Source organism: Rhinolophus ferrumequinum, chromosome 17 (genome assembly GCF_004115265.2).
Source record: "Rhinolophus ferrumequinum isolate MPI-CBG mRhiFer1 chromosome 17, mRhiFer1_v1.p, whole genome shotgun sequence".
In the NCBI taxonomy this organism is placed as follows: domain Eukaryota; kingdom Metazoa; phylum Chordata; class Mammalia; order Chiroptera; family Rhinolophidae; genus Rhinolophus; species Rhinolophus ferrumequinum.
In genome coordinates, this window is record NC_046300.1 from 11,715,902 (window position 1) to 11,730,117 (window position 14,216).

The 14,216-nt window shown below is 46.5% G+C and overlaps 1 protein-coding gene across 11 annotated transcripts in view; it reads right to left on the reverse strand.

The window, feature by feature from the left end:
• TRAK1 (trafficking kinesin protein 1) overlaps positions 1 to 14,216 on the reverse strand; it is a 110,983-nt gene that overhangs the window by 46,636 nt on the left and 50,131 nt on the right. For 2 of the 11 annotated variants that reach the window (XM_033132081.1, XM_033132089.1), the window contains exon 1: positions 9,644 to 9,948. The exons of the other annotated variants lie outside the window; for them this stretch is intronic. In XM_033132081.1, coding sequence (XP_032987972.1) covers positions 9,644 to 9,755 — 112 coding nt within the window. In that variant the 5' untranslated portion in view covers positions 9,756 to 9,948. Of the gene's footprint in view, positions 1 to 9,643; positions 9,949 to 14,216 lie in introns of those variants that run through there. 11 annotated transcript variants of the gene reach the window in all.

Consider the following 14,216-nt stretch of genomic DNA (forward strand, 5'->3'; position numbering starts at 1 on the left):
AGTGGGAAGTCCCTGGAGGATTTTTCAAAGGGGAGCATCCATATGAGAGTTGTATTTCAGAAAACATCCTGGCCGCAGTGAATTAGGGGTATGGGTGACCAACGTCAAGGCTGTTGAAAGACTCCAATGTTCTCCTGAGTGACACTGGGGATCGGAGAGAAGGGATCTCTTTTCTTGAGATAGTTAAGAGGTAAGACAGGGTGGGAAGTGAATCAAAAAGTATAGGATCTGGGCTTCTGGCTGGGATAAAGGGACCAAGAGCATGTCATTTCCTGGGCCTAGTGTCCCTCTGCGAGACAGACACGTGACACCGGGAAGGTCAGAAACAAGATGGGCTGCCCCGGCGCAATCACCGGCAGGGGACAGCCACTGAGGTCACCGTGGAGTAACATGCCAGGCAGAGAGCTATCCACACCACAGCAGCAGGAGGCCCCTGGAAGGAACGCCTTGTCCAGGCTGAAGGTGCTAAATCTTGGTTCGAAAGAATCCACTCTGAGATGAGAAGAGAATCAAGGGCTTACTCTTGGGATGGCAGGTGGAATCACGAGTGGTCCTGGGCTGGCTGACCAGGGAAAGGGAGAACTGTGATTGGCCGTCACAGCTCCTGGGGTCAGGGTAGGGGGTCCTTCATCTGAAAATCAGTAATGCAACTTTTATTCAAATTACACCATGCCCCAAACAATTTTGGGTATAAATGCTGGCATCCATTTTCCAGCTCCTGTTCATAGACACGAAATGCCAGCTACAAAATCTGAAGTATCTATGGTGTGCAGGCCCTGAACAGAAAAGAGTTCGGCCAGTGGGAAGCTCAGAGGTGACTGGAATTGAGGTCTGAGAGAAACCCCCACAGGAAGGAAAACAATGGGAGATGAGGTGTGAGGGGGTCAGACATCAGATTAGACAGGGGCATCAGAATGAGCCCTCAGGCAGCAGCTGCTGCAGAGTTCAGGTAGCTGGAGCGGGAAAGTCAGAGGCGGAACCCATGAGGCCTGACTGGATGCGTGGAGGCAAGGAGGTGCCAGCACAGCTCTCCCTAAGAACCTGCATCTTCTCATCACATTAACAGGCTTGATAAGGCCCCTTGACATTTTGGCCTGAGGAACAGAGTGAAGAAATACAGTCACAGCATTCAAGTTGCTAAATTACTAAAATCAAGTAAGTTGAAGCTTTGAAGACATGCTTCTCTTCTTGTTTTGACCAGCCCGGGAACTTAAACTGTGGAACTTTCCAGTCCTGTGTCAAAGCTTGTATATACATCAAACCTCCAGATAACCCTCTGGTTACTCTCTGAAGGACTAAAGAAAGAATATTCAAGTATTCAGTATCCAGACCACAGGTCACCTAAAGGATGACCATCTTGGACCAATCCAGAAGCTAAGAAGGCCGGACTGATTCTTCTCAAGAATGTACTTTTTATTGTAAGAACTCTTACTTTTTGTTTTCCTTCTTCGGAACACGCTGGGTATTGCCTAGTTGTGTGTTTCTGGTGTGCAGACCCTAGGACCCTTGAATAAATCATTATCATTCATTTTTAGCCTAAGACTCCTGACTTTTTCTGAGTTCGTGCGACAGGTCTCATCAGTCTTCTCCAAGAAACTACCATTAGCAGACCTCACTTCTCAGTCACGTACTGTATTTTGGTGAAAAGTTGTTAGAACAATTAGCTCTCATCACTTCTTAACCTAATTTGATAACATTTCTCCTGAGTCAGTTTCACATATCTTTGGAGGAAATGAATGAATGGATGAATATTTTACCCACAAACGTGTGTGTGTGTGTGTATATATATATTTGTGAGTGTGTATATACATAAATGTATGTATACAAAAACATATGTAAATGTGTATGTGTATTTATATTTATAAATATCCCAAACCCTCAGGAGGACATTGTTTCCTTATAACTCAAAGACCAATTAGCCAAAACATGAATGGCGAGAAGATATTCATGACTGCCCAATATACTTGCATTTTGGGTTGTTTTGGCTCTGTGTTACTTATAGGTCATTTCTTTAATTAATTAGGACATTGCTTTTCAACTTTTTTTAGAACCCGACCTCCACTCTCCCCATCCCAATAATTTCTCCTATCTTCTGTACCTTACATCAGTCTTTTAAAGGTAAATTTCATTTTCTGTAATTTTTATTACAAAAACTATAGGCATATCGAATACACTTTCAAAATAAACATCTACCCCCTAGAAATTCCAGTAGAGACAGGAGCTGGTACTTATGTGTCAGAGAAAGGAACGCTCCACGAAATCAGTGGATTATCCCTCTCTCGCTTTGACCAGTAGCAGCAGTTGTTAGCTGAAAAAGCTTCCCTACATTTGGCCCTTGATCCTGCAGGAAGTAGACCTAATGAACACTGCCTGCCTTGTGCACAGGGGCGGGGAGGTTCAGACCCTAAGAGCCACAGCTGAAAAGCTTCCCATAAAATTCTAAATGAGTCACCACTGATGCCAAGTTTCCAGGCATTACAAAATAGACATCCTTTAAAGCTTTGTCTCCATGCTTTTGAATTTCATATGGCAATGCTCTTCTTAAAAACCCTCACCAGCTCCGCCACTGCTACAAGCGGCAGCCTCAACACATAAGACAGAGGAACCGTCCTTACCTGACCCCAGCGTACCCTTCTCGCCTCCTCACCTGCCAGCCGTGCCCATTTTCCACCACAGCGCGTCCACACCTAGTGCTGTCACTCTCAGATGTCAGGCCTGGCACTGTGTGTGCGTCTGCTATTTCCTTCTGTAGGCGCTTTCTCCCTCTTCTCCATCTGGGGAGTTCCTGCTCCTCCCCATGGCCCAGCAGGAAGACAGCACCTCCACGGAGCTGACACCTTAGCCACGTCTCTCAGGTCTTCTGTCTACTACTGTAAAAACTCTGCCTCTCCCAGTCTGCCTTCCCTTGGAAGCCATCAGGCAGTCATCTATCTAGACGGGGCTGAATTGGCAAAGCACTTTTGAGGGGGACATCTTCATCAAATGGGGGTTTTGACCTCACTGCACAGTCGCAACCCCCACTTATCTCGGCTAGACACAATGCGGGCAGGGAAACTCAGGCTCTGAGAGGCTGGATGACTCACCGAAGGTCACAAAGATTTAAGAGTCTCCTAGGTGTCTACCCAAGAGAAATAAAAACATGTGTCCACCCTGTTACTCAGCCATAAAAGGAATGAAGTATTGATTGATACATGCTACATGGCTGAACCTCAAAAACCTTATGCTCAGAAGCCAGACACAAAAGACCACATATTGTTGGATTCCATTCATGTAAAGTATCCAATGTAAGCAAATTAGAGAGACAGACATCCCGTGGTTACCTGGGACTGGGGGTGGGAATGGAATTGGCTGTAAACAGTATGAGGGGTGGGGGTTACAAATGTTCTAAAACAAAATTATGATGATGATTGCACAACTCAGTGAATTTTCTAAAGATCATTAAAATGTCCACTTAAAATGGGTGAATTTGATGGTACGTAAATTATGCCTCAATATTTTAAGTTACCAAATAACGTATAAACAAGCACCCCTGAACGACATACACCATATTCCAACCACGTCCCCATTGCACGACAATGTAAAAGCATTCTTTTGTTATCTCACCCCGGACAGAGCCTTCCGCAGAGCACAATGGAGTTCTCAGACAGCAAACTAATTTAGGAAGAGCAAAGCACCCATTTAAGAAGCAGCACTTACGACACACACATACAGATACTAGTCTGCCCCACGTGACTAGATTATTTTTAATCAGATAACTGTCATTCAAATTTGCTCAGATGGCAGAACAATTTCGTGATACATCCAATCAAACCAAGGGCCGACGCTCTCCTGTTTTTAGGAAGAGTTTGACTTTGAATTCTCTTTCCAAGCATGACAGTGCCCTACCCTTCTCCCAAGTTAGGGCCACTTTCGGAGGTTCAGCCAAGTCCCTCACTTAGCTGTTGCCCTTCAATATCTACAAAACAACTTAGACTCTCTCTAATTTGCCCATACTGGACACTTTATAGGAGTAGAACCATACAATATATGGTCATCTGTGTCTGGCGTCGGAGCATGAAGTTTTTAAGGGTCAGCCACGTCATAGCATGTATCAGTAGCCCAAGCGTATTCACTACTAAGACCCGTAAGACACACATTATTTGGTTTAAGAAACAAACAAAACGTAACTATTTTGACGCAGCTTTGAAGTGGGTACAGGAACAGGGTGAGGGACCACCAAAAATGGCAACAGCCACCACGAACCTAATTTTTACAAATGTCCCATGTCCCTTCCCACCTGGGTGGATTAAGCCACGTGAAGGCAGCGGAGTCTTCTTTTGGGCCCAGCACATAGTTGATGCTCAAAAAAATGGAAGATTTTTGTTGTACTTCCGGACCAGCCTTTGCAAGTAAAGGCTCATTCTAACCAACACCCCAGAGAGGGGTACACACATAAAAGCCCGCGTGTGTATCTTATCATCCCAAGACAAGCAAGTGCCCCGGAGAATCCTGAGAAAAAAAGAAGCCATCTGGAAAGGGGCAAGCTCAAGTCCAATGTGATACCAAGAAATGACATTGATGATACCAAGTTGCTAGAAAGAAGCTGCATTAACAAGAAAGGCATCCACTCATAAGCAGCTGTGGTCTTAAACCGGAAGCGAAAGGGCAGCCTGCGGCTCCCGTCCTCTCCGGTGAGAGATGCTGGTTTATCACGGCAGCCTCTGGGATGGCACGGTGGCAGAGGTCAGCCTGCTACGAAGAGCAGTCTGGGCCTGTGCCCTGGGAGGCGGGAGAGAGATGTCACACACCAAGGCCAGAGGCCTGACAGTACCGCTCTGGCCACATTTTACTGCACCTCCGTATCATTAATTCAAATGGTAGTGTGACTATTTTACTGGCTCACTTCCGCTTGCCAAGATAGGCTGAGCAGGGCACCAAAGCAAGTTATTAAAGGGGCAGGGAAGAAGGAATGAAATGACTACCGAGTATCTACAACATGCCAACTGCTACCCTGGGCATTCTAGAAATAGTATTTCCCTTGTAACCCAGAACAACCCCATGACACAAATAGGCTCCCCATTTAAAGGTCAAGTGGCTTGTCCAAGGTCAGGTGGGACATCACCATGGACTTAACCTGGTCTGTTGGAAGCCATAATCATCCACTCCACCCTAGACTGGAACATTCGGTATTGACGAACAGTGGCCATTCATCGCCAGGATATTTAATGAGGGTCTAGTGGGTGACAATCAAATGGCTCATTTTTGACCGGTCATTCTGTGCCTGGCACTCTGCTAAGTGCTGGATGTCTACCATCTCCTTTAGTGTTTACATTCATCCTATGAGGCAAGCATTACCAGTGTCCACCTTTTAGACATGAATTAAGTGCCCAAGGTCACAAAACTTTCATGGAAGGGCCTGATCTGTTTTACCCCCCAAGTTAATGCTCTTAACTGCCGAGTAAATAAATGAATCCTACCCTCAGTTAATAAATGAATCCTGGCCTAGTTCAGAAGGTAAGACACAAGCATAAATTAGCATAATTCAGAGGAGCAAACAGGAAGGGCCAGGTGAGAGGTGCTGTCGGGGAGCTCAGAGACAAGAAGGCTGAGAATGGCAGGGCGTCAGGGGACAGGCGCCAGAAGTGGGCAGAGCACCAAGGAGACCCAAAATACACAAACCACGGGTGAGCTCTGCCCATGGCCAGCCCTGGGGTGACGCTGGTACCAGCTCCCCAGTAGGGGAACCGCCCTGAGCACCTGACATCACTGGAGGCTTGCATGGGTAGCCATGGATACTAACAACGAAACCCCAGGCTGGAGCCAGGTAATAAATACCATTAGCAGAGACCTTTGAAACTGTGCTGAGGGCAGTACCCATAAGCGGGGTCACCTCCTTCCTCATCCACAACCCTACAGGAAGGAGAGTCCTACAGGCACCTGCACGTGCCACTGGCCACACTGTCAACACAAACCCCAGAGCCCAGCCCGATGGCTCCTTCTCTGGGGGGGAAGGTCCCACTCCACAGTGGCTGGTGGCATCACAACCACCTCTGGGACGCAGCCCAGCCCTCCGCCTGCAGCCCAGGGCCTCCCTTTAAACTGGACGAATGTGCTGTATGTGTGCTGCTTCCTATGCTTGGCCTTGGAACCAAGTGGGGACCTCGGACGGCCCAGCAGGGTGCAGCTGCGGACAGAGACTCGTGGGGCTGGCCCGGGGCTGGCCCCTTCAGGGTCTGGGTTGCCATTGCCAAGTGGTGTTTCTTTCATCTCTGCTTCTCCTGATGCTAAGTTCTGGCTAGTGCTCAACACCTGAAAACTACCCATTGTGCTGCCACTGCTGCTGCCTGTTTGTAGCCACTTCTAAGGACCGGATGCCGTCTCTCCAGCAGCGCATGTGCTCAGAACACCTACACCTGCAGATCAGAGCACTCAGGAAACCCCAGACCATCCCATGTGCTCTTTTTGAATCCTGCCAGGAGCTGAATGACTGATCTTGCCATTGGGTAATAGCCTCAGAAGCATCCAGGTGAGAAAAAATAACCAAGTCAGGCTTTTCTTAGGCATTTCCTTAAGAAAGCGTGGTACTCTGCCATGCAACAAACCACAAGGACCTGACAACAAAACTTCACTCTCTTTACCAGTGTTTTCCTGGTGCCAGTGGAGCTGCTTGGACACGAGAGACGTGACCTACAACTTCACGCCCAGCAGCCCTGCGACTGCCCCAACCCCTGACCTCCCCCAGGGCACAGGGGCCAGGGGAAAACAAGCATAGTCTTCTCCACTAATGCCACTCGGCATTGCTTGAAGTCAATTCTGTTTCTGCACCTGCAAGCCGGGTATTTTCTCCCCCTTAAAATTCAATGAGATAAGTCGAGGAAAGGGACTCGATTAGCTTACAGCCTGGGTGTCGTGGAAGGCAGACCCCTAAGGCAGAGTGAGGGCCCTGATCTGTAGGTACAGCTGTGGGGGTCAGGACAGCGACCACCTGTCTGAGCCTCGGCTGCTGTGACTGCAAATGTGAATGCACTGACCTCAAGGCTGTTCTGAAGCTTAAATGGGTGACATTAAGAAGTGCCTATCACCCCCACAAGGTGACTGGAAGAGAACAGGTGTCTCCCGTATCCACAACTATCAAATACTAACTTTGTCCTTTGGCTTTCAACCAAAAGCACCTCTTTGAAGCCAGTTAGCGTAGAAAACCACCTTAGAATCCAGGGCACACAATTATGCCCACATCCTGCACACATTTTCACTATTCGCAGAGCATTTCTCTCCCGCGTGGGACTTGTTTCTCACTAAGTTAAGACAAGCGTGGGGTAATAGTGTCGGAGGAAAACAGGTTGCTCTGGATACAGGTTTCCAGCTAAACTGGCCACAGAAACCAAACCAAACCTCTGTCTTCCTGATCTATGCCAGAGATTTCCTTCGTTCAGGCCGGGAGCAAACCTTGTGAATTTTACTTTACAAAGAAAATGAAGCACGTTGGCAATAAAGTTCCTTTCTTTTGAGGTTACCGTCCTGGAAATATTGTTAACACTTCACCTGTAGGACAGCGAACAATATTTTATTGGAGAAAGGAACAAAATGGGATGGGAACAAACAAGAGGGAAGGAAGAGAATGTAAGTCTGTCACAAGACGGCAAATACAGAGCAGTGTCCCCCTGTCCAATGTGATCACAGAGACCCTGGCGTCTATGCCATGTGGGCCAACACAGAACAGTGTGCACTGGTCTGGTATCAGCCAGAGGGCCCCGCCCCAGAGTGTTTGACTGCAGGTGTGGGGAGGGGCTCAAGACTGCTTTCCTAACACGTTCCTGGGAGGTGTGGAGCACCGGGATGGGGACCCCACGTTGAGAACTTCTAGCAAAGTATTTAAGAGCAGAGACCCCTTGAGCCATTCTACTCAGGTTGAAACCACTACCTAGCTGTGACTTCAGATGAGTTTTTAACTTAAGTTTCCTCTAAACCTATGAAATGAAAATGATAACAGTACTTAACCTCATGTGGTTTACTGAAGGAGTAAATGCACAAATCCACATAAAGTAGTACTTAGAATGGTGCCTGGCACATAGTAAGTGCACAATAAACATTGGCTATCATTATGTTTTTAAAAAAGTGAAACATATATAGACATACAAAAATATATCTATATGAAATATGGGCAATACAATTTTTTTTCTTCTCTTGATTAGGCTACATGACACTGTTCCAGAACCTGGCATAGCCTTGAATTTAGAAGCAAAGTGTCAATGATTGGTTTTTAAAACCCTTTTGCTATCCTTTAAGGCAGCAACTCATCTCATACTTTCATGTGCACAAGAATCCCCTTAGGATCTTGTTAAAATGCAGATTCTGACTCAGTGGGTCCGGGGTGGGGCCTGAGAGTCTGCATGTCTAACAAGCTCTCAGGTCAGGCAGGTACACAGGCTGCATGGTGGGTAGCACAGTGTCACGGACACAAGCAAATGCAGTGACATCTGGGCTGGCCCTAGTTCTACAACAGCAGATGCACGGCCTTCTCTCGAGCATTTCTGGGAACCCAACAAATGCACAGTCCTCGTCAGCTGTCACCCCTTTCTCCTTTCACGTCCACAGTCTCTTTCATGAAAAGGCCAGGCTGGGTACCAGACCTCAGCATTGAGCCCCTTTGCTCTCTCTTCTGGCTGTTCCCCACCCCCTTCTCCAATTCAATGCATTGAACTGTCCTGTTGGTGAAGCGTTAATATGTTCAGGACATAAATGTTTTGTATATGGCCAATTATAAATAATTTTAAAAGTTATGCCGAGACATGAACATAGGCCACCACAGAGCAGAATTTTGAAAAGGTATCCTGATTGCTTTTAGTCAAGACCTAGAGACCATCCCTTCAGTCACTGTTTAAATATCCTGTTTCACTCTCCTCAAAATCCCTTTCTCTGGGCTGTGGGTGAAAGCCCCAGAGGCTCAACTAGGAAATTCACACCCAGCATTTGGGCAGATCTTTATTTAACACCAGGCCTTCTTCTCCAAAAGCAGCACCCCGATAGAGCACAGTGGTGGGCTCCCAGGTGATTCCAATGTCAGCCCTTGTACTTTTCTGTTTGAAATACTTCTAAGTTAAAAAAAAATCCCTACGTCAAATCACGGATTACTAATGTTTTAAAATAAACAATGCCATGTTTTATATATAATGACTCAGTCTCTTGTCCATTAATTTACCAAAACTTCTTCAGTCACAAGAAAACAATTAAAACTCTTAAAACGGAGTGCTAGAATGCCACAAAGGAAAACAAAAAGACAACGACTGATATTTGCAACAACACGTATGAATTTCAAAGACCTTAGTTAAGCCACAGAAGCCCGACAAGATAATACACACTGTTTGATTCCATTTACACAGATGAAGAACGGGCAAAACAAATCTCAGGTGACCCAAGTCAGGACCATGGTCTCCCAGGAGGGAGGTGTAAACTAGACGGGCATGAGGGGACTTCACCGGGTGCTAGAAATGTGTGTCCCTCGTAGTGGCTTCACATGAATGTCAGGAAGCCACTTACCACGTAAGATCTGTGTGTCTGACGTTACACCTCAATAAGAAAAGAGTACTGTGAGAGCAGTAGAACTGCCAGGCCTATCTAGACATTAACAGGGAAAGGATCAGATTTGAGCAAAGGACAGAATTACCCTCTTCCACGAGGTCCAGAGTTTCACGCTGCTCACTGGTGGGCTTCCGCTTTTCATCGTGGCCGTCGTACTCAAAACATTCTTCTTCCCTTCCCTCGTCTCTCAGGGACATTGCTAAAGTCACCCCAAAGCCAAAACATTGCCCTAAAGGGCTGTCCTTGAGGGAGCTCCTGGCTGCCTGCCTGGAGGAGCCATTGGGGCTCGAGCCCCAGGGGCCACACTAGGCCCTGGCAGGGGCTGAGGTCATACCCTGGCTCAGCTGGAGTGGAAGGTGTACCCAGGGCCATTGGCCCTGCATCGTCCAGGACTACCGGAAGGGGTGGCTCTCCTGAGCTGGGAGGAGGGGTGGGGCAGGGCAAAGCACCTGTCGGAAGGGGAATGCCCCGCCCAGCTATGGGGTGACCCTGCCAGATGCTGTGGATTCAGAGGGGAGGCGGACAGGCAGGTGCAGGACCTCAAGCAAGCTCTCTGCCTCCAGATTCTTCTCCCCACCCCTGCCCTACCCCAGAGGCAAGGAGGAATGGTACCGTCCTGGAAGTTTCATAGCAACTGCACAGGGCAATACCAACCAAGCCTTAAGCAGGTACACCCGTCTAAAGGTGGGGCTCTCGTGTTGGAGGTGCCTGGTGAATGATTGCCCAATGCCCTCAGATGAAGGTTTTCTCGTGGGCTGCTTCAGAAGCTGAGACAAATCTGACTGTGACAACAGCCTGACTCAGTGCCAAACAGGGAACGAAGTGATTATTCTGACTTCTAGCAAAAGGGAAAAAACAAATTGCAGTAACCATTACCCGCGATGAGCTTAATTCATCCTAGTCTTTCTTTGGTAATAACACCACTGCATATTTGCTCTTTTTCAAACTGCATTTTATAAATTCCACTCTCACCCTCAATCTGTGTAGTTACAGCCAAGTATATAACGATCTCTTCCACTGCTAGGAGAAGGGAGGAAAAAAATCTATTGCCTACTGTCTTGCAATGTTGCCTGGAAAAAGAACCCACAGTTTAAATGCGTATCTCAATACCAATTCCTCTGTATGGTTTGATTGTGCCTGTAACAGTGAAGATGGCAGGTTCTTCCATCAAACCGGCTGAAAGGTAGCCCAGAGCACTGGCGTCTCAGAGAATCACAGCACATTCTGCGATTTCAGTGCTTCAGCCACCTCCCGGCTACACAGTGGCAGGTCTCCCTGCTCCTAAAAGCCACATCAGGAGACGTATTCCACTGCTCTATCGATTCACCTCCTTCTTCATAAAGAATTCTGTGCACAAGTTCAGAGACGAAGGTCTCATTCACCTTTGAATCTTTTCAGCCGAGCCGCCTGTTTAGGTAGCTAAAAACTGCTAAACTAAAAGTCTGCTAGACTGAATTGCTACCTCCACAAAAATAATCAAAGACCAGAGACGAGTGCCTATAAACAGAAGGCCGCCAGAATATAATAAGGATTTTATTAAAAAATTAAAACCTAGGGAAGTATGAATGTCTACTTAATTTTTTTGGAGCCTGAAAACGATTGCTACATTTTATGATGTTAAAGATGTGGTTTTGTAAAAAAAGAGCTTTTAGAGATTCAGTGGCAGGAGTTCATAATCATATTTGAAAACTCTTCATAAGTTTTTATATAAAGATATACATTTAGGGGAAAAATCTTTCTTTAATCTGAGTAAATGTTATCACATTGGGCGTGTTAATTCAAGTCAAATGACAGTAAGTGTTAAAACCCTGGGAAGGGAGGAGGGAGGCAGAATTTCCACGTAGTGCATTATTCATTCAGCACATAGCAAACTGACTGACAAAGACGTGTAGGACCCTGGGCTGGGCCTTCATGTATACAAACAAAACAAAAGCTGCCTTCATATACTTGAAAATACTTTTAAGTGATTTTACTTATAACCAAGTTGACTGGACCCATCTTTTATCTCAAATCTATGCTCCCCTTAACAAATGGTGTCCAAGTTTGTATATATTATATAATAAAAATTTTTTTTAAAATACATAAAAATTAAAAAAAAAACATTTAGGATGTGGCATTTTGACACAAGCCCACCCTAGCCTTGTCATGTCATCCCATTTCTCTGGGTTTCAGCATTCAGGATACTCCCCGCCCCCTTCCTTCTCCTCCCCTCCCCTCTCCTCCTTTCAAGGGGATGTGAGGGAATTCTCAAACCTCATCCACATCTGCATTCACTTCAAAGTACAGGCAGATACCAGCAAGGAGCTTCTCCTATGACAGAGAACTTTGTCCAAAAGCCAAAGCAAAACACAATCCCTAAAGACCAGTGAGAAAGCCCCAGAGTCCCTGAGCCAAGGAGAGATAGGGAAACGGACACGAACACGGTGCTGAGGGTGGCCCGGCCCAGCCCTGGAGAAGCTGCTGGCCCCAGAGAGTCAAGTCGCAGGTGTGAGTGCCATCACAGAGGCAAGGGCCAGCCCCTGAGGCCCAAAGTAGGGAGGCAGGGAGTGAGTTCATGACCCGTCTCTGGGAACACCAGATGGGAAGGGCCACAGGAGGAAGGTGTCACTTGCCTCCTGCAGGGCAGAGGGATAGCAGTCTATGAGTGTCCCTCTCCAGATCTACTTGACATACCACCATGAAATCATCTTCCCGAAGCTCTACCTGCCCTGTGCAAAGCGTGGCCGCAAGCCACTGGGGCCACTTACATTTAAATTTAACTAAAATCCAGAGTTCAGCCACACTAGTCACATTTCAAGCACTGCATAGCCACCCATGGCTAGTGGCTGCCCCACTGCATTGCACAGAATGGAACATTTCATCACAAAAAGGTCCACGGGACAGGCGCGCCCTAAAGGACGTCCTTCTTTTCAAGATGTCTCCGTACACCTTGGCCTCCCGGGCCTGCATCTCGCTGCAGCCTCTGTGCCCGCCTGACCCCACCTGACCCCTGCCTCGAGGGTTCCCCTGTCTGCTGTCCCCGTGCCATCTGGAGGTGCTCCTCTCTCAATGCTCTACGTGCTGCCCCCCTCACGTATGCCGTCTCTGCTCATACGGAGCAGAGCGGCTGGTTATTGAGTGTCATTTCCTCCAAAGACCTCGCTTATGCTATTTTAATGCTATAAATAAATAAGAGAAACACGAAGCTTTAAAAACTCGAGCTTTACTTTGTCTTCCTGTCAGCTTTCTAGGCCTCCACTTCGACACCTGAGGGAAAACATTCTCTCTACTTTACCAAACAAAGCTAGTGATAAAAACATACGGTTACGTTATACGTTTACATGTAATCCCCTTTAAAAACAAAATAAAACAAAAACCACTTGAACAGCCATCAGAAGAGCACTGTCTGGAAAGGGAAAAGTTAACCCCTAGCACCACAGGTATATCCCACAATACACACAAGATGAAAAAATGGGGGCCTGTTTACATTGTTTGACACAGAGGGCAGGAGAATTAGAAAATCATCTCAAAAACCTAGCAACAGCTTTTCAATGTATGCTTAAAACACCTCTAACAAAACTTCACTCACAAGCCGGCCACCCCCAGTTTGGGGTGGCATTTCAGAGGTCACTGCAGTCCAGGCAGTAACAGCACATGTGACTACCCATGTGTATTGTCACGGATTTTCACTAGGGAGTAAGAAGTCACAGGAACAACTTCGACACTCTACTTGAGTCTCCTCATTTATAAAATCCCTACAAACTAGTAGACCACTGCCTGCCCTGACATTTGAATCTTTAATCCTGTATAAGGGGGAAATGAGGGTGGAAAACTACAAAATAAGCTGCAGCAAGAAACAGGTGGTCAAAATACTCTACCTGGGCTCTACAGACCATGCACCTTTTCAAATTTATTTTTAACAAGAACTTAATAATTAGTACTACCTTGTTTCCCCGAAAATAAGACCTAGCCGGAAAATCAGCTCTAATGCATCTTTTGGAGCAAAAATTAATATAAGACTAGGTCTTATTTTACTATGATATAAGCTCCGGTCTTATATAATGTAAGACCGGGTCTAATATAATATAACATAATATAATATTGGGTCTTATATTAATTATTGCTCCTAAAGACGCATTAGAGCTGATTGTCCGGCTAGGTCTTATTTTTGGGGAAACACGGTATTTCTGAAAAAATAAAATTAAGCACTGGCCGAGCCCTTCACTGTTTACAAAGAGCCCTTACTTTACTGACACTCTTTACCCTCTTCAAAACGCTCTGGTCAGTGTGCTTATCCCCATTTTCCAGATGGGGAATCTAGGTTGACAGAGGCTCACCGAAGTCCTAGGAGTGGCCCAAACCACACAGCCACACAGAATGCAAAACAGACCTCAAGTGCAAACTCCAGGCCAGGGCTCTGCTATCCTACCTCTCTCTAGAATAACTACAAGAGTGTGCTACTTCTTTCACTTATGAACATACAATTGAACCCAAGCCTTTTGGAAAATTAAAGAGGCCTCATCCTCTTAAAGCACTCTTTTTTTTTTTTTTTTTTTTTTTTTTTAAGTGCTCAGTGTAGCCAAGAAACAGCATAAGATTCTGTAACAGACCTAAAGGAAGGAGTTTCCAGCCCCCGTGCTTAGGGCTGGTCTCCACCGACACTCGCCCAGTTTCCCAAA